Raw genomic sequence first — 21109 nt, 5'->3', positions numbered from 1 at the left:
CAGATGGGTGCTGTTGAACCTGGTGCAGCTCGACCTGACACACACACACACACACACTGATCCACTCTCCCTGTGTGTGGTGTGTGTGTGTGTGTGTGTGCGTGTGCGTGTGCGTGTGTGTGTGTGTGTGTGTGTGTGTGCGCGCGCCTTCTGTGTTTCTGCCTACGTTGATTAGTGCAGTGTGTGAATCTCAGTGCTTGCGAGAGTGTTGCTTGGCAGAGGTTTACACTCGCCTCGCTCTGCATCAAACACATCCTGACACACACCTCTGCAGCGCCCCTCTCCTGTTTTGCACTTTTGCACTAACTTGTTGTCACACCGCCTGACAGCCCCCTGCTCTCCTGGCTCTAAATGCACTGGGGCAGCAGCTCTTGTTCAACGTACAGCACTCAGCAACACCAAATTGACACGCACCGCTTGGCCTGTGGCTACTTCTGGCCCCCGACAGGGTTTTATGTGTCCGTAGCACTCACAAATTTCTAAGTGGTGAGTAGGAGAGCACCTACCTGTAGCTCATCCTCACCTCGACTTGGACCTTGTTGTTGAAAGGGACAAGGCACAAAGTTAAATGCCCACTGATCACCTGGGTAAAAAAAACCCCCCCTGCATCACTCCAAAATTATACCTCCTCAGCTCAGGAACCAAATTGCCCTCAACTTTTTAGTTCTCATTATTCCTCCCATTTATATCCTGATATTTATATCCTCTGTTCTAACTGTGGACAGTCTCATTTAATTTTTTCGCTTCTGATCATTAGTCACCTCGAGCACTAGCTGATCTAGGAACTGAAATTTTCATCTGTTGCACTCACTGATACGAGCATGATGGAGTGATTAACGCTGTCGTTCCTATTGGTAATGGTAAGAACCAATGCACTTACAAGTCGACTGCTGGGATCTGGGAACGCTGCAACATCTGCGAAAAGTGAGATAGGGCAAGAAACACAAGCAGTCCGACAACGATATATATCACTTGAATTGTTCAAACTTATTTGGATAAGAAAACATACTTATCTGAATACTTTAGATACCGTTCTTACCATAGCTACGCACACACTCTACCCGTGCAACCCGACATTGCGTCCGCCAACGTTTCCATTTTATTACCGGCCGGCGAGTGAAGCTCAGTGGTCCTCAGTCACGGTCAAATACAACGCAAATATGTCAGTATTCAAAAACACTATGTAGCACCTTTTTAAAATATGTCCTGTCGATTTTCGTGAATCACAGAAGCTGTGAAAAAAGGGGAGACCACCCGTAGTTTCCTCTTGTGGCCATTTCGGTTTAACGCAGAACAATATGTTGTGTACGGTACATGTTTGTGTTCCCCGTCTGTTTCAGTTTTTTTCTGTGATGCCAACACCCCTCTGGCTCTGCTCAGGTTGTTTTTTTCCATGGAAGTCATACTGCACACTTTGATGCGTTGTCGCCGTCTCGTTCCTCTACACCGCCGGCTCCCGCTCTGTCTCCTCTGTCTCCTCCGTCCGTCCACTCTTTCCATTCACCCACCTCGGTGTCCTTGCGGTGTTATTATCTCCCTCTTGCATTCTCCGGCCCTATATCTCTCTCTGAGTGTTACTTAACCAAACGCTGGCTCCCTGATAGTGTTTGTCTGTAATGATACTTCAGTGCCTCAGGTGGCGGGCCCCCTACTACACTGAGAGTCTGTGGAAGTCATCATCCAGCTGGGCCGCTGCCATGTAGAGGATCAGGTTGCAGGGGCTGGTCCTTTCTGTCCTTTCTTTTTTTGAAACAGTTTGTCTTATTCTTTCTTTTGCTCGGTTTTTAAATACTCGATAGTATTACATGTAGGTTAAAGGTCAGTATTGGATCCTGTGGCGTCATGTTGTTTTGTGTGTGGTACAAAGCGCTCCTGACGGCGGACTATAACAATACTTTTTTTCTTAATGCCACACGACTGTTTTCGTTTTTTTCACTCTTCCCCCAGGCAGCAGTGAAGTGTATCCATTTGTCCCTCCCTCATGCATAATTCAGATCTGGTTGCAACGCTCTAGATTTATTTCCAACACCGTTTTTTCCCTTTTTTTTTACTTCGCTCGACCAGATTGAGGGTTAGCGTTAGTCTGTTTGTTTTTTTTTCTCCTCCCTCTTTTCCCCTCAGCATTTCTCCAACCTGTTTCTTTTCTGAGAGCTTCAGCCAAGCACCATCGATTTCCTTCTGTTATACTTCTGCCCTCCGAAAATGTCAGCTGTTCCTGTATGAAAGAAGGGCAGTCAGTCCCGCGGCCTCTGACAGATGACCTCAGTCTCCTCTTGCTTTCTCTAGCTTACCTTAGTTCAGCTGTCAAGTGTGTTGGTTTTGCTTTGGGGGGGAATTGAAATCAGCCAATTAGGACAAGAGAGTCGGCTTAGAGCCCATGGGATGGTGATTAGAGACTTCTACTAGGTCTCGTACTTTGTATTGTTGACTGTGACTGTTTGAATGATTATGTCGCTTCAGATTGTGATAATGATGAGATGAAGTCACATGGTAATCATTTTGTTCATGAGAGACATGAGAGAAACAGAGAGTGGGTGGATGTGTGTGTGTGTGTGTGTGTGTGTGTGTGTGTGTGTGACAAAGACATATTGAAGTGAAGTACAAAAAAAATGGAGCGCAACAAGCATTAGTCTTAAACTAATGCATCATTTTCTATCGTTCAATCCGTCACACCGTTAACGCGCGTTGCCACAAAAATAACATTGACTCTCATCTCCTCCTCTGTCATCTCCTTTTTCTCCTTCCTTCCCCCAGTGTCCCTCCAGGACATCACCATGAGAAAGGCTTTCAGGAGTTCCACTATTCAGGACCAGCAGCTCTTCGACCGCAAGTCGCTGCCCATCCCGCTGCAGGAGACCTTCGAGACCTGCGAGCAGCCGCCGCCCCTCAACATCCTCACGCCCTACAGGTCTGGATCCAGTCACGTTCGAGTTGCAGTGCAGCATGCATTTAATGTCTCATTTTATACGCGGTGGACGGTGATGAAGGATCGCCATTGTTCCATTTGGGGTTCTTTTAAAGAAAAATCAGAAGAAGAAAAACCCTCAACGACTGCGAGTATCCCATGAATAGCAGCCCTATTCTGAACCCAGCATGATGCTAACTACTTCAATCTTGAAGTGCATCAGAGAGTTTCCACTCCCAGTCTGGACAATGAGCGGAAAATGATACACTTGTACTTTATAGATGGGTACAAAGAGAGAACTATCACTCCCCAGTGTTCTGAGGAAAGTACCTAAATGGCCTTGAATTCCGGCTGCTATTTGACCTGTTCTTCAGTGTTGTATTTCTGTCTGCCACTACAAAAGCTTTTAACACCGTTGACTGCGTCATTGTTTCCGAATGTCTCAGACTACAACGCCGCCCAGGAATTGTCACAACTAAAACTGGCCGGGCAGCGTTTGCAAACTTCCCCGTTTTAGGCGGTCGAAAAACTCGTAGGGGCACACGTGGACAGCAGGTGTAAGCATTGCTGCGGTGATGGATGTAGCTGCAGAGTTTAGAAGATATGGGTAAATGCCTAAATAATTCCATTTATTATTTTCACGTCACTGGCAGACAAGTGCCTCTTTCACTCTGGGCGCCTCTCCTGGCTCTTGAGGTTGAGCCGTGCCAGCAGAGTGATAGAGGGAGTCATCTGAAGATGAATAATCCATAAAAAGCTCCGCTGGCCACTGTGGTCAGCACCCCCCCCCCCCCCCCCCCCCCCCCCCCCCCCTTTTATTTCTCTGCTTTCTCACCCTGCTGTTTTCTCACTCCCCTCCTTTTGGAAAAAAAAAAGAATCTCACTTTTTTTCCGCCTCGAAGGTTTCAGGCCAAACACATCTCTTTACTTCCTGTGTGTTACACATGCACCGTGCACAAGGAGAGTAGGCTGTGTTATTTAAACCTGTTTTGGGCGCGTTTTTTAACCTCTTGCCCTCGACACGGCCTCAACCAAACAGAAGGCGAGTGTGATTGTTTTTCTCTATAAGTTTATTTCCTAGCCATGCTGTGAATGCCCTTGTCATACGAAATGTCCAGAACACAAAGGTATTCACACACTTATTCTAAATGACCAAGAAAACGTGGGAAACTTGTGACAATTTCGAAAACAATTGATGGATTATCAGATTTGTTGCGGCTAATTTCCCGCCAGTCGATTAGATGATCGACACAGTTTAAGAAGAACAGCAAATCATCACTGGATAAACTGACGTTTACACTCTGACATATTCAGCCGACTGAAAGAATTCCAGTTCCCTCTTCATTCAGTCCTTGCCCGGAGCCGATTTGTTCATCTGCACTGAATGGCTGGCTGGGATTATCATGGACGACCACTACGTTCGCCTGATTCATAATTTAAAACACTGTACTTTGATCTATGATCAGTTGATTTTCCATTCATTCTCTCTACATCTGACTCTCTCTTCTCTTCTTATTTTATTCTCCCCATTTAACTCTTCTCTTCTATATCTCATCTCCTCTCCCCTCCCCAGTCTCTTTCTTCCACCCAGAGCACAGCTTGTGTTACACACACACACACACACACGCACACACACACGCACACACACACAGACACACACACACGCACACACACACACACAGACACACACAAACACCTTGAATACACAGAGCGACTACCATGCATAATCATTGACACAACACTCTTACACACACACTACGGTGCCTGTCTCTCCACTCTTGCCTTATCCCATTGTTTAATTCTGTTTTCTTCCCTTTGTTGTGTTGCATATCATTAAACCTTCCACTCTTGCCTTTTTGAAGCTTTTCCTTTTCATGCTCTCTGTTCTTGCTCTCATCAGTGTCATCGTCAAATAATTGCCTCCCAAAGCTTTGCACACGCTGAGTGAAAGGCAGCCGCACCACGAGTTCAAGTCGGGGTGTTTGAAGTCATATTTAAACCACTGAATGGTCAGGAATAGAGGTTTCGTTTCAGAGCTTAATTTTTTCAAGCCACCGTTCAGTTCACACCAACCAAAATCCTGATACCAGATTGTGGAGGTTTGTGTCGCTTCAGTCTTGGTTTCAGAATCGTCGGTCAGGAGGCATCACATATTGCTTTGCAACTCTCCCGTTAGACTTAAAAATAATGCAATATAATAAGGCGGAGGCAAAGACATCTATAAACTGCTGAGGAGGAAGAGAACCACATCAGCAGAGCAATTTACAAGACTCATCCCCCCCGTTTATAGGAAATTATATTTCGAGAAGGCATGTATGGGCGTTTGTGTATGATAATTTCCTTATCAAGAGGGATTTTTGATGTGATAACTACCTTCTTCTTTTTTCATTTCCCTCCCTATCATCATAGAGCTATTCCCTCCAGTGATCACCGGCCACAAAGACCTGTGTAATAAGAGCGAGGAAGACAGTTGAGGGAGAATGAATGATAAAGCAGGACAATAACTATTATTTATGACGGCTGCAAACAGATATGAATTCTTGAAGCAAAGCAGGGACGGAGAAACATGAATATTATTGATCGGGTCCCGTACTCTCTGTTTTTCATTCTGAGTGAAAACAATTAGTTGATTAATCAGTTGGTCAGCAACAATTTGGATTATTGTTTAATCATTTGAATTTGTTTTTCCAGAGGAAAATAAAAATACTTTTTGTTACAAAAGACATTGTCCAGTGTTACATTGATCAAATAACATATTAAAGAAGGGGAGACAAAAAGTTTGGCATTTTTGCTTTTGATTACCAATATTAAATGAATTCAACTTATCATCTAGTCCTACTTGAAGGTCTAGACATTTGGCCATTTTTTTCTCATAAGATTGTTTCACAAGATTTTTGGATGTTTATTTGTTTGGGTGTCTAAAGATACTTTACCAACAAAAAGCTAATTTTGAGTTTCTTCTTTTACCATCCACAGGGACGATGGTAAGGAGGGTCTGAAGTTCTACACCAATCCATCCTACTTCTTTGACCTGTGGAGAGAGAAGATGCTGCAGGACACAGAGGACAAGAGGAAGGAGCGGCGGAAACAGAAGGTAAGTCCTGAAAATTGCGAGCATAGGGCGCCCGACAGCGGGTCTTCCTTTTTGTTCATGCATCAGTCGAGGCTGGCGTCGACCCGTGGGAGCAAAATACTGAGGTGTTTATGATGAGCGTCTTTGAGAACACTGAGGTTAGCGGGAGACTTAGCAGTGTTTTCTGTAGATGCAGATAGACCTGCTTGAATAAACTGACGAGTTGATCCACCGAGTGGATTTGCAGGCCTGACTTCACACCATGTAGACTAATGCATTAATTAGCCACCCCTCATAGATTAATCAACCCTTCCTCTAGTCAACCCTCCTAGTTATTACTGGTGTGATCATTACATCTAATTAACGGGAGCATCTGCTGTTCACTGTGCGTCATCACCCACACCCACACACACAGACACACACACACACACACACGGGCTCAAGAGGAAGATCTGTACACACACATGCAGTCTGATGAGCTGTTGTATGTTTAATTTTGATTAACACTGACACACCAGTTAAATGAAAGAGCTCGTTTCACATCTACACGCGGCTCCTCTCTCTCATCAAATGCAGAGCTCTGACACCCCCCCCCCCCCCCCCCCCCCCCCCCCCCGAATCAAAGAGAGGGGTTTCCCACCCTCGGCACCAGGGACTCTAATCAGCACCAGCTTGCATTTCCACGCGTGGGAAGCGGGGCGTGCTCCACACTTTGCTCCCTCGCAGTCAATCAAAGCTTATTATTGTCATGTCAATGAGGAACGAGGAGGGTGATTTTCCACCGAGGGTTAGTGTAAACGACGAGGATATAATTTGACGGTTATGAGGTTTTTTTAATGATTGTGGCGATGGCGCAGAGAGGACAGAGTTCAAGTCCAGCCATGAATTAGTTGGAAGGTGGGAGAGGAGCTAATGATATTTATATGTTGCTCTTTCATTTGTTTGGTATTCATCAGCTTTCATAAAAAGCAAAGTAAACATACATGGGTTTATTTCTCTCTAAATGTAAAATGAAACACAAAAGCTCATTCACAGCAGTAGATAGGCCTTATTTACCGCGTAGGGTTAGGCTGATGTGGCCGCTTGTAGCCAAAGCTCATTTCAGTTATTTCATTCTAATTAAAGCCCCGGGTGGGCTCAGCTTTGTTCATTTCCCTCTTCCCACACTGGCAGTTATGCAGACCCCATGGAAAGGCCTAGAAGACATTCGCAGGGAGAGCAGGACAGATTAGAGGGATTACGCACACATATTTGTTGGTTTGTGTAACCATCACGGCGGATAAATGGTCTGAATGAGGATTGGGGTAAATACAGTGTGGAGAAGTTTTGTGTGCTCGTGTCTATGGGAAGCCTGCAGAATCAGTTATTGACAGGGTGCAGAGTGGAAAATAAGAGTCCTGCGCGCGTGCACACACACTTTCTTTGCACACAGTGTATTTGCTTCTTCTTATTTTTAGGCGAGCATGAAATCTTTCATTTATGTTGAGTTCAATCTTCATTTACTCAGACCCAGTAGCATCTATGCTAATGCTTACACATTTGGAGGAATACTGTTACCTTTACACACTGTAAGTGCCTAGATTATCCATATAGACCTTGTTGTTGCAGAGATATAGTCTGTATTACTTTTGGGCTTCAAACAGGGACAAGTACTCGGTTTCTGCAAATATTCAAATGTGGTATCGTGCATTACAGACATCCATAACATTCTTTGCCTCTAAGCTTTTAGGTAGTTTTCAGCTTTAGCGGTGTTAACGTGGTTGCGCATGCACACACACACACACACACACACACACACAGACTGATATGCACAGACAAATCCTGAAAAAAGATCCAAATGGACCATTATCTAAGATGCAGCGTCGAGGAGCTGACGGGCCGTGCCCGTGCTTCTTGTCAGTCAGTGTGAAGCTGTGTGAGATATGCTGCCAACACGGTTTGTGCCGTGACAGATGATGTTCCAGCTCTCTCTCACTTTCTCTCCGCCCTGATGCCTGTTATTCGGTCTTCACTCCATGTCACTCCTGCTCCTCTTACTTTTTTTTTTTTTGCAACTTTATATTATGGATTATGGCAGAGGAATATGGCCAAACGTGATATTACAATCCTAATGAGAACATTTTCAGAAAAAGGAGGAGGAGGGAGAAAAAGCAAAATCAGAGAATTTCAACTTGTATTTTCTCCAAAAAAACTATTTAAACCAATTTATGGATTATCATAATAGTAATTGTCAATTACTAATCGATTAATCGATCAATTGTTGCCGAGCTAGTGTATTCTGATCAAGGGCTAGGGGATATTCTTAATTTCCTAAAAATATTTTGTACTATTTGAAATATCACTCAAAGGTCTGGTTTGAGAAGAGAAGTTGGAAATGGAAGTTGAAAAGGAAACAGGAAGGAAGCTTCTTGATCGTTGTGCTGTGAAGAGCGACGGAACTGCAGTTTAATTCTCCACTGCTGAATTTAAGATCTGGAAACTGGTACCTGACAAAAGGAGGGTCAATGAGTGGAGCACGTGTAATATTTCCATTGTCAGAAGACAAGGAATGTCACCTTAGTCAACCACCAGATCTTTTCTAGGCGGTCCAAAACCACATCTACACACAGAAGTTTGGAAAACTGGCCCACGTCGATGAGCAGCCAGTGATTTCTGACGAGCAGCGCAGGGTGGAGAGAGAATCCGTCAGTGTCTTAATCTCATTGGCTCCTGTGTTAACTTCAGCCTCACTGGATTAGCAGCAGACTATGTGCTGAGCCAGTCAGAGGGAGACAGACAGAGAGGGAGAGAGAGAGGAAAGTCCCAGGGATACATGAGAAAACGAAGTGAACGAGAAAAGAGAGGAAGTAGTGTCGTTGATAAGAGAAGGGGGAAAAGGGAGAAAGGGAACTTCACGGCCTCTCGTTGAGATCAGTGCTCGAGACCACACTACATCAAGGTTTGTCTCTTGCCTCCGAGTCCCCTTTGGAGAATCCCCGTTTGGCGATTCCTCTCCTACTCCTCACTCATCACAGCTCTCACAGGCGTCCTAATGGAAAATAGACTGAACTCTAAATTTCAGTCTGTTTTCTTTTCTATTTTTATATATATATTGAATAGCTTCAAATTATCTGTAAAAATAAAACTGATTGTTTCCCTGTGTGTTACAGACTGGTCTGTGCAGGGTTAGTGTTAGGGAAGGGGATATTCCAAGATATCCCCATGCTATTGATGGGGATATCTTGCAACTGAATATGCATGTTAAATATATTTTTATTCTAGTCCGTCGTTTACCAAGCAGCCTTAACGGGATGTTTCTGACCAGAGAGAAGCTCGTTAAATGCTGTGGATTTTACTCATACAGCACATTTTTACACTTGAGGGACTGGAGTAACACGCTTAATCTCATTCAGATTTTATATGCAAACAGCTCATTAAAGCAGCAGTTTGCATGTTGGCAAAGAAAAGTGTTTTCACGAAGGATCTCCCCCTGCTCCTTTACTTGTCTTTTTAAAAGGGCCAAACATAAATCAGCTCTGGAGGACACGCTCTGCCGTGACTTTGAAGTCATTGTTGCGTATTTATGCCAAAGGGCCAGCGTGATTTGGATGATTTTCCAAAAGAAACAAGTATGAAAAAGATAATCAGATTTAGAATTGGATCTAGATGGTGCAGTCAGTGTGTATTTTCTCACTTCGGGAGAGGGAGTTTTCAAGCCGCGTACCGACATTGTCACGTCCTCCTTGCAGCACTAGCTGCTCAGTGCAGGTGGAAGTGACTGAGGGCAATGGGTCGGACATGTTCAGCTATCTCACCGTACACTGACTCAAGAGTGCACTCGTCGTCTCTCAATTCAATTCGTCAACAGGATTGAAATGAGAAGGACTGAGAGCTCCAAGTATGAGTTTACCAGTCACAGCTTGCATGCAGTATTCATGTTAATTAACACAAAGAGGATGATAATGTCACCTTTTTTTTTTTTTTTTAGAACAACTGAACGTGTGATGTTTTATATAATGTGTCAGTGGTAAATAGGTCACGGTCGAAGGAAATTTGTATAAATGCTGCCTGGAGGATCTCTCCTCCTCTGACTTTGCTCCTCTCAACCTTTTCTCCATCCCGGTCTTACTCTGTACAGCAGGAAATGCCTTATCTCGTGTGTCCCAAGGGCCTTATAAGAGTCCTCTCTGAAACCCCTCCTCCCTTCCTCAGTGCCCCAGAGGTAAGACACCCCCCTCCCACTCCCACATCTGTCAGAGCATCTGCTCCCAACGTTGGCAGCCTGCAGCCCTCCCTCTGCCCTCCACCCTTCACTCGATCTATCCACAACCCCTTTGGTTTGCCCTGGACGAGTTGGCTTCCAGCAACCGGCCTGTTACTAACAACCCCCGGTGTTTCACTCAATATCCTGGCTACATCCCCGGTCTTCTTAAGGTGCAGGAGCCCAGCAAACCTCAAAATCTAGATAATCGTTTGAAGTTGAAATTTAAAAATTGCTCAATTGCTTTAATTTGCATTGCTGCTAATGGATATTTTTATTCTTTTCAGTCAGTCATGGTGTTCCAGTCATACCTGTTTTTACAACCTCACAACAATGAATAACAGTTGGATACTATACAATAAGAAATTTGGGACACAGCCATGGAGTAGACCCTTCACTAACAACAAGAAAACTAACGTGTCACATTTTGGCTAACTAATGATTGTTTCGAGCATTGACTGTATATAAAGTTGGATGACAAAAGTGAAGCCAAAACATCTGGATCGCCCTCTGGTGGCCGGCTGCAGTATAGGTCATAAGCAAGATGGCGGCTCCTGTATCCGAGATATTTGGGCTTCGTTTTTGTACAGTGGGAGGGCGTAGAGACACGGCATCCATCTTTTTATACTGTCATTGGTTTCAAGATAACTGCACATTGCTTTGGAATGGGAGCTCTCTTCAGGTGCCCTGTTTGCCTGACTGGCGTTGGTTTGGTGGTCAAACTAGCCTCAAGCAACTGGATTGTCGTTACAAAAATAAGTTGCAGATATTAAAATCATAATAGCTTGATATCTTTAACATTAAAGATATCAAGCTCTTTTGGCATTCAACCTACTGTTATCTATAAGACCTTTTTCTTTTGTGTTCCACAAATCCAATTAAGGCCTGTACAGAACAAATCCAATAGTACATGTGTGTATTGTGTGAAGGGGTTGTGTTATTGTCAGCAGCGGGATGGTCCAGTGGTCGTGTGACTCTGTGGGCCTCCCTGAGGGGCGTGGGGGGTTATTTTCCCCGGCGACATAGGTGCAGTTCTGCTGAGTCTGTCATATTGAACATGCTCTGAAAATTACAGACGCTAACGAAAACAACCTGCACATACATTTGTGTTTGATTATGGGGATAGAATGCCACATATAACATAAATCTATAACTGCTCACACTGCGACACTTCCCTCGGCCTGTACCATTCGGATGAAGGATGGCGACCGGGCAGAGGCACAACCTCTGAAATTAACTACATTTATAACGGCTGTGACACACACACACACACACACACACACACAGACACGGACACACTGTTTCTCATTTTCTCTCATATACAAACACAATGTGCCTCCCCCACTTGTTTACTCTTTACTGTTTTACTTCAACAAAAGAAGGTTTTCACCTTCACATTGCCGCATAGAAAAACCTCACCCTGTGCCACTGTTGGACAGATGTTCATCTGCTGGCCAAATGAATTGAACTCGAACTCTTTCAGGAACTCAGAGGTTAATCCGAGTAAAATCTAATCTTCCAAATTATATGTGCAGGCATGCAGCTGAATTTAAGGGCCTCAGTACCAGTTTGGAAAAATGGCGGAGGACATTAAGTCAAACTTCTGATGCAGCTCCTCCTGTCTCAAGTCAGTTCAGATATATGAGTGTGTTGGAGTAGGATAAGGTCATTCCTCTGAATCTCTGTGCGTGTGAGAGCACAGATCAGCCTCAGCCAGTGCTCATCAGGGGTAATGGGCCATAATGAATCAGAACCTAATCAATGTGCATCACCATTAGGATTTATTCCCACAATCGCTCTCAGCCGCTCGGCCACAGCAGCAAATATCAACATCATTTAGCCAAACCAGACGAGGCGCTGTCCACAAGCCACGTTGTGTTGAATCAGCCACCTGTCAGACAGTGTGTTTAATTTGGGTACACACACATGCACACACACACATGAAAGAGGGTAGGCCACCCTGCTGATCTATGTGATGTAAAAAAAGAAAAGATATATGTCACGGGTTGGAAATTATTTTTCAGAGGCCTTTTCTTATCTTTGCCTCGTCTAGAAACATATCAGGGAGAAATGACACACAAAAACCTGGTTTCACACAGAAACACTAATGCTACAGTTTTCATTTTACAGTGACCACAAGTCTTCCTTTGTAAACTGTACATATTGCAATATTGTATATTTATCAACAAATGCCATTCAAAGTTATTAAAATTATTTTTAATTATTTTAGAACAATTCAATATCCAACTGGTTTAGAAAATCTTCTTGCTTTTTTTAAATGAAACCAGAAATTTGTAACCTGTTTTTGAAGGTTCACATATTCTGCGTGAACCAGTGGGCTTTGAGCCAAGCATCACAGGCAGAGCAAGTCAGACAGTATTACTAATGCATTGCAGTTTTTAAATAGTCATGGATTTGTTGACAAACTTGACATGAAGGGAACATCCTTATCCTTCAAATATATGCTAATAGAGGGAGATAATGTGTTTTTCACCGAATTGTTTGTGTCTGTTTTGCGAATTAGATTTTTCTCATTGTGAATCGATGCATGAGGTGGTTCAGGACTGAGGTGTTTTTCATGCAAATTGGTATTTAGATGAACTGTGAAATGCCCCCTTCCTCATTTAAAGTTGTTCTCTGCTTTTAATTATTATTCTGTGTTGTCTCGCGCGCGCGCGTGTGTTTTGTCATTCTTCAGTGTGTGTTCTTGTTGTGGGTCCCACATGTAGAAACACACTTTTGTAGTTTGTCCAACCATTCCAGCGAGATCTCTCTCTTTCTACCTGCATCTTCTGTTTGTGCTGAAGCTCGCCTCTGTTTTTTCCCCGTGTGTGCGCGCGCGTGTCCCACCTTCATTGTGACGTCCCCGGAGCTGTGCACGCTGTCATTTTTTCTGTTTAACAGCACTTTTCCTTCCCCCTCTTTCCTCTTTTGTCCCACTTGCTCTCACCGCCCACTCTGTTTTTGTCCCTGTTGACTGTGTGCAGCGGCGTTGGACTCAATTCTGTGCTGTGTTGATTTTTTGGAACCCACTTCCCTCCTCACTCCTGGTGCTTCTCTTGTGGTTTTTGTTTTTGTTCTTGTAGTTGCAGGATCCCCGCATGTATGATCAGGTCTATAGGTACTTAGACCTTCCAGGGCAGGTATGTGAAAATACAGCGATTATTATTATTTATTTATTTTAAAGACTCTCTGTACAGCCCTGTAAAGTGTGTGTGGAAAGTCGCTCATGCTGAGGTCTGGGAGGTAGGGGAGTGTTGTTTGATGATGGACATGAAATCATGATTGTTTTACTGTATAATACTATTTTCAAATTCTTTTGTTCACTTTTCTGAATTTGATGCCTTCCCCAAAGTTACACGCGTATATACAGTGATTTGATTTGGTTAGTAACTGAGCACTCCCTGCTTCCAGGCCTGTGTGACACAATATTTTATTCTGTGTGAAGTGCTTCTCCTACTTTAATAAGTTTAACATTAACATAGTTCACGTGTAAGACGAAAATAAATTGCTAAAGAGGGAGGTTTTGGTATTTACATGGATGTAGCAGCCTTTAGTATCAGAAAAGAGTGTAAACAATTAGAGGCTGCAACTTGGATCCATATTTAAAATTTGAATTGGATTGTTTTATGTTCTACCTGATCTGACTCACCTTTTCCTGTTATTATAGTGTGTAACAAGAGGAAAAATGTATTTAACAGAAGCTGATCTGTTATCTGTTATCTCTCTCGTCCTCTCTCCCTTCACCATGTTCTTTATCCCCATCCCAAAATTTGGTTCGCCCCCCTTTTAATGGTCGCCATCTGCCGCTTCCCCCGATCTCCATCTTCCCTCAAAACCACCTTGTGCCACCATCACCTCTGCCAAAGATGAAGGCAATAGACCGTCCACCGGAACAGGAGAAGGTACCGCGGGCGCCTCACGATCGTAAAAAGGAGTGGCAGAAGCTGGCACTGGGTGCAGAGCTGGCCCAGGACATTCCTGAAGACAAACACAGAGAGGCCAACGGATCTGTGGGTTACCATAACAACAGGTAGGTGGAGGTGACTGACGCAACTCATAGTTGGAAAACAGTGTCTGAGAATAGGAAAGTCTCAGACACACATCCAGCTCCGTGTGTGCGCAGACAGTGACCTTTTCTTTTAAAGTGCGTTGCAGATGTCAAATGATGGGACTGTTATATCATATGCACATATTCCCTGGTAGCAAGAGAAACACATGATGTGTAACTTAATTTTGAACATAAATGAGCCTCAACAGCACTGATTGGATAGACATATATTCGTCAGCAGGACGCAATCACTTGTTCTGCAAAAATAAATTGTGCCCGCTCCACTGAGAGTGGGTTCTTCACAATTTACACTTCTCTGGCACTGAGGAAGTGCAGCTACAGCAGCAATGATTGAGGCCCCTCGCAGACGTGATTGCTTTTATTGTGCCTCGACGCTCCTCTGCCACTCATATTGAATAATTTCCCTGTCAATCTGATTAATAGGAAAAGGTTTTGTGCAAATTGGTGGTTTTCTTAGATTCGTCAGTGCCATGAAAAGCCGACATGAAATCTTTTCTCCGAGCATAGATGAGGATGGATTTCTAGCGCAGCACCAGCCCATATGGATGGTTATGAATGCACGCTCCTTTATGTGATGTTCGAAATAGCCGGGCCATCAGAGCAGCACAGGGTTTTTTTGTAGCAAAGGCGCATTTCACAATTTTTTTATATTAACACAAAGAAAATGTGTAAAATTGGTGCAAAACACCAGATCAAAACTAATTAGTGTTGGTCTTTTAAAAAGAAGCAAGTCATTTAAACTCGACTTGTGCCTCATTGAGAATGCAAGAGCCACAAATACTATTATAATATCAGCGTCAGATGTTGACTTCACACCTAAGAAAAAAACATGTCTCTTGATTCCATGTGGCAGTGTAAAGGGTTGGAAATGGGTGTTGGAAAGAGTTCAACAGATGAATGAACACGTTTCAGTGGCCAGGAAAAAAAACAAACACATTTCTGCAGGTTAGACTTAATGTGACCAACAACCAATTAAAACCCCAAAAAATCAGAAGGACAAAAACTTAACAGGAGTGAATGACGAGTGAAAGACAAAACAAAATGGTACATACCTCTCTGCTCAGGGCTGCCCAGTACACGGAGCCCGTGGACGGGCACTTCTCGCTGGCGGCGCTGCCCTACAGCCAGATGAACGAGCTGCTGAACCGTACCGGGGACAGAATGTATTTGCGGCCCCACGACCCTCCACCGCCTCCTCCTCCCATGCACCCACTGGGAGAGATCAAGCCACCCTCTGTGATCAGGTGGGACAGGAGACCGTGCACACACACAAACCCCCGCATAAAATCAGGAAATCTTAGTGAATACTTTTCATTGTATTGTCAAGTGTTAAATGCTTTAGGTGTTCGCCCACAGCTGCGTGGAGAGATGCTCTGAGCTAAAAGAAATCCGGCTCATGTTTATGTCCAAGCAGATTCAGGTGTGAAGAATTATTTGTGAATACTATTTTACCTCGTCTATGATTCACGAGCGCGCACGGATAAAATTGCGATCCAGTCCCCATCTTTTTGTTTAGTTTATTTCATTTTTTTTCTCTCTTATGGATCAATTGGGCCGCAAGTGAGTGGCATTCCATTACCTTTCCTTTTTTTACGAGTTTTTGTTTTTCGCTCTGTTAGAGCCTGACGGCAAAACACAGCGAAGGAGGGATGAATAATGGAGTGCTAGATGGATGGATAGATGGGCGATTTGTCGACCGGAGACGAAAGGAAAAGGCTCAGAGAAGGGCAGAATCAATAAAGTGTTAAGGCCACTGAGCGTATAACAGGTTGTTTTTCTGCAACGCACTTTTGCTGCATATGTCACTGTTTGAAGGAATGCAGAGATCAGAGGGTGTGATTAAGGCTGCGGCTACAGCACCACAGAATCATCATTGATTTTTTTTCTTCCTTGCAGCGTGCCATCTTCTCTTCTTCCATTCAAACTCCGTCCATCCTCGTCTTTGTCTGGCCCCGTTCTTATTTTCTGACTTTTTTCTCTTTTTTTGTCTCACTCTCTCTTCCTTCCCATAACTTACGACCGCCGTGTTCTGTATCTCATTTTCTCACTTCACACCCTCTCAAATCGTCTCCACATTTTATGTAGCTCACTGAGTTGGTATTCGTACAGATACAGCCTCAAGTGTGCTCGGAGGAAATGCTCAACACATTATTTTCTCTCTCTCTCTCTCTCGCGCGCTCTGCTTTTTGTCTGCAGCAATTTGCTCAGTGGGAAGAAAATTGATTGTGAACACGTCGGCCTTTTGTGTTGCAGTGTCCTGGTTAGTAGCTCTATCCGCCCACACAGCCTCAGCGACAGTGAGTGGCCATTACTGATAATATTCAGTGTTTAATGTTCACGAGAGATATACACTCAATGGCTCCAGGCGTGCTGAAAAACTGAGGCTAAAGCTGCGTCCCCCAGCAAACAGACAGCACACTCGCCCTGCGATGATCCGTGTTGAAGCTCTCGCACTGATCTTTATGATCAGGAAAAATGTAGCATCACGCTGTTATTTTATTTTAATGTAAACTCTTTTTGTCTGACTCTATTGCTGTAGCTATCGTTATTCCTCATCAGTATCTCTGTGTCCCTTTACTCCAGCTCCAGTTCGGGTTTTTCCGACAGCAGACCCCAGTCTCCGGCCCGGACGGCAGGACTCAACTCCAACACTCCTCCTCCTCCGCCACCCCCTCTCCCGCCCCCACCACCCCCCTTACCCTCCACAGGCCTGCGGGGCACCCCTCCTCCTCCCATCCCTCCCCTACCGGTCCAGCAGCAGCCCCAGGCGATCCCACCTGCCCCTGCTCCTCTCCAGATCGCTCCGGGCGTGCTGCACCCAGCCCCTCCGCCCGTGGCACCGCCGCTCCACTCCTCCTCCCCGGCCCGTCTCCAGCAGGTCCTGGACAAGGGCCCACCAATGGGCTTTGGGACCCACTCGGACGGCAGCATCCTGCCTCCTCCCCCGCCGCCGCCCCCTCTGCCTCTCCCTGGAGCGCGGAGCAACTCGCCCTGTCTGTCAGGCCCGCCACCAGTGCCGGCCTTCCCCTCGGCCGGAGCCATGGCCTCCCCGCCGCCCCACACTATGCACGATCTGGGGTCAAAGAGGCACCATTCAGCCAGTCTGCCCCCCATCAGCGACGCACGCAGCGTCCTTCTGGAGGCTATCAGGAAAGGTGCGACATGGACCGCTTGCAGTTCAGGAGGAAGTTTTAATTCCTCGTGTGCCTTTTGGATAACTTAAATTAATAAATGCATCAAGTCTATAAAGTTGCATCTGAAACAAGTCGTCAGAGAATCAGTTGATTGACAGAAATCTTATCTGCAAATTGTTTTGATAGTCAACCTTTTCTTTGTGATTTGTTTAAACAAAAATACCAAATATATACCGTTTCCAGCTTCTGTCATATAAGATAGTAAATTGAATGTCTTTTGGTTTTGAACTGCTGCTCAGACAAAACAAGCAATTTGAAGTCCTCACACCACGCTCTGAGAAACTGGGATCAGCAATTTTCACACACAAAGAAAAACAATTTCAATAATCTTTGAAGAGGATTGAACATGTTGCATTCCTACTTTCTGATTTCCGCAGATAAGATGGTTACTTATGTGTAACTAACACTTATACTACACTAAATAATAATACAATCTAAATACTTTATATACGCCATGATATTAGATTATAAGACACTTAAGTATTCCTCTCTTCTTTCCCTGCTGCAGGCATACAGCTGCGAAAAGTGGAGGAGCAGCGAGAGCAAGAGGCTAAACACGAGCGGGTCGGCAACGACGTGGCCACCATCTTGTCGCGGCGCATCGCTGTGGAGTACTCCGACTCAGAGGACGAGTCCGAGTTTGACGAAGGAGACTGGATGGAGTGATGTCGGTCGGGAAGATGGGGAGAAAAAAGCAGCAGTGGCAGGAGAGGACAAAATTGTTCAGGTGCGACCCCGCAAAACCCTGCACTCCACACCTCGCCATCAGAGTCCTTACTACTCCGGAAAGAAGAGGAGAGGAGAGGGTTTTTTTTTTTATTATCTCGTGTCTCGTTGTGGTTTGTGTTCGGAGGACAGTCTCCACATCACCCTTGTCCGTCTTTCCAGTGTTCCAAGAGAGGCTATTTTGCATTTGTTTTGTTTTTTTCTGCACTACCACGGGACTTTGTTTCAGCTGGATTTCTTATGATGAAGTCCATGTTTACTATTGTAATACATAACTTTTTTGAAGAACCACTTGTTTTTATTTCTTATCTGTACATCGATATATATATATATATATAAAAAGAGGGGGGGAAATGAAGGCAAGTTGCATCTATCTTTTAGTTCTCCAATACAGTTTTGCCACCTGGTGGCTGAACTTGGCATTGAATGAATGCTGTTTTATCGTCTTTTTAATTTCCTCTTCCTGCTGAAACATTTGCAGTTTTAATAGGCCAGTAGTTGCCGATACTGACCACTACAGTTCATGAACGGTCGCTCAGTGTGAACACTAGCTGGGTTGTCTTTCGTTGTTTTCTCTCTTGTTATCAGGACTGACTTTACCACAAAGGACAAGCAAAAGATTGTGCCGGTATATCACAGGTCACAGGACGATTGTTGTACGGTTGAAGATGAAGCAGGGGAAGTAAATGGCCGGGCGTCTGCGTCGTGTGTGCATATCCATCCACTTGCATCTGACCATTACTCCAGGGAATATATATGCCAAGAGATTGAGCTTTTTTTTTTGTTGTCTGTCCAGGCTCCGAGGAGCCACGTACGATCACGTTGACACCTTGCAGTGTCAATAATAAACTCTGAGCCTTTTTGAGAATGAATCTTTCTCTTACGTTACTCGCCACAGACATGGACAAGTGGACGTGATGAGACGCTGTAGTTGTACATCAGGTTTCCTGCCTCTCTCTCTCTCTCGTTGTTCCAGATGAATATTCAGCGTGCCGAGGGGAAAACGAGCAGGTGCCCACGATACGGTACGAGCCGCTCGGCACCAGCTGAAGGCAGCTTTGTCCTCAGAGCCCCCTTCACCGTGTACCTGCCCACTAACGAGAAGCCTTACCTCGTCTGGTTCCGCAGCAGCAACTGTTCTGGAAAAGCATTCATTCTGCGCGACCGCTGCCTTTTCAGGCGTGAAAGGAGGAGGATACATCCTGCCTTGTTGTGGCTCATTTCGGAGAAAAATGTCTGCCATCTTTTTTTCCGTTCTGTTTGTTCGTTCTTTCTTCTACTTGCCTTATTGTTCGTACAAAAACGTATCGTTGAGTTGATGAATGTATTGTGCTGTTACTACTTACTTGCCTGCGCTTGTATGGATTTGCTGTTTCTATGTTTGGGCGGGGGGGAGGGGAGGAGAGGGGCGGGACGACACAAAACCCTGGTTCAAAAGAAAGAAAAAAAGAAAAAGATTAGATCAATACTGTAAAACATGTAACTTATGTAACTGTTGACTGTAACAGTTTGCTTGAATTAATAAATCTAATGTTATGTTTCAGCTCTACATGTTATGGGTTTGTTGTTGCTGAGCTGAGTTCATTCATCCGTTCTTGATCTTGAACGATTTCTACGAGCACATACTGCAGACTGAAAGATTTATTCTATCAGAGATATTTTGGCATTTTTTTTATTGCAAATTAAACCGTAACAATCACAACGACAGATGACAGTGATGGTCTGAACAAAGTCTTTGTAATTAACGTAATGAGTGAATGAGACTGTACATTCTCATGTTTGGGCCAGGAGACACGTCGGTGTGCAAGACACATTTAAAACTGCAGACTTGTGTCTTCAGCAATAGACGACGGACGGTGTTAATTCAGGTCAGAAGAACAGTATCTGAGGAGTTTTTCCCCCAAATGAATCCCCATCTGGACCATCCTGTTAAAAAATAATCATATATTTTATTTGTGAGATGCAGCAGAAGGGTGATGGTTGAAATCGAAAGTTCAGTTTCATGTGTTGTCACACTTCCTTCTCACCTCCTTTGTTTCCTCCATCCCGTCTCGTTTTCTCTCCTCGTCTTCTCACCTTTCCCCGGTTTTTTTCCCCCCGTGTTTATTATTTTGTCACACTTGCTATAATCTTATTTTTCTTCGTGTCACTCTTTGTCGTCTTAAGACTGCAGTTTCGAAGGCGCTTTGGGCATTTCGGCTTTCGCGTCAGTGTGGCACATGACGTCTGTCTCAAAAGCGTGTCAGCGTTGGGACTGCATGGAATGAAACTGGAATATATTGTGCAGAGCTCTCGTTGCAGTTTACGCAGAACATGGGGCCTGTTCAAAAAAATGTGTGTGTGTGTGTTATTTTCGGGGGGGGGCTGATGAAGAAGATTTAATTACCAGATGCAGTGTGTTATTCCATTCATGCTGGGAGAGCGTCCAATGGTTTCACCTTGGAGGAAATTGCCTGATTGTTTTTTCTCTCCGACATTTAACTGTAGTCAACAGACCTGAAATAACTTTAGACACCAGCTGATGCACTTTAATGTCGGGCTAATGGGCACGTCTGCCGCGCTGGACGAGCAGTTTGCCAGATTCGTACTTGAATTAATCATTGTGAAGAGTTTTCCATCTGTCTGCTGCTCTTAATAAGTTAGCCGACTAAAACAAAAGCTTAATATAACACTATGTGTAATCTACACAGCGGCAGACGGCTCTTTGGAACGATTCCCAAAACTAGAAGTAGCTTTGTATAAAAAGCCTTTAGTGAGCAATAAAGTGAATAACTGTATTTGAATGAAATATTGTTCAATCAAAGGGGGAGTGCACATTGTATTTAAATCTGTTTTTTAAAGTAATTTCCAGAGCTGGATAAATGAAACTGACAAATACAGAAAATAAATATATATCTGC

The 21109-nt window shown here is 44.3% G+C and overlaps 1 protein-coding gene across 5 annotated transcripts in view; it reads left to right on the top strand.

The window, feature by feature from the left end:
• wasf1 (WASP family member 1) overlaps window positions 1-19759 on the top strand; it is a 45464-nt gene extending 25705 nt beyond the window's left edge. For 3 of the 5 annotated variants that reach the window (XM_047328497.1, XM_047328498.1, XM_047328496.1), the window contains 8 exons: window positions 2755-2908; window positions 5882-5999; window positions 10096-10179; window positions 13305-13361; window positions 14088-14251; window positions 15355-15534; window positions 16874-17445; window positions 17993-19759. In XM_047328497.1, coding sequence (XP_047184453.1) covers window positions 2755-2908; window positions 5882-5999; window positions 10096-10179; window positions 13305-13361; window positions 14088-14251; window positions 15355-15534; window positions 16874-17445; window positions 17993-18150 — 1487 coding nt within the window. In that variant the 3' untranslated portion in view covers window positions 18151-19759. The remainder of the gene's footprint in view (window positions 1-2754; window positions 2909-5881; window positions 6000-10095; window positions 10180-13304; window positions 13362-14087; window positions 14252-15354; window positions 15535-16873; window positions 17446-17992) is intronic. The other 2 variants (XM_047328500.1, XM_047328499.1) reach the window with 2 other exon arrangements.
• Window positions 19760-21109: the final 1350 nt, after the last annotated feature.

The sequence above is a fragment of the Scophthalmus maximus genome, chromosome 18 (assembly GCF_022379125.1).
Source record: "Scophthalmus maximus strain ysfricsl-2021 chromosome 18, ASM2237912v1, whole genome shotgun sequence".
NCBI lineage: Eukaryota > Metazoa > Chordata > Actinopteri > Pleuronectiformes > Scophthalmidae > Scophthalmus > Scophthalmus maximus.
Note: the sequence above shows the minus strand (reverse complement) of the source record. Positions and strands in the feature narration are given on the sequence as shown.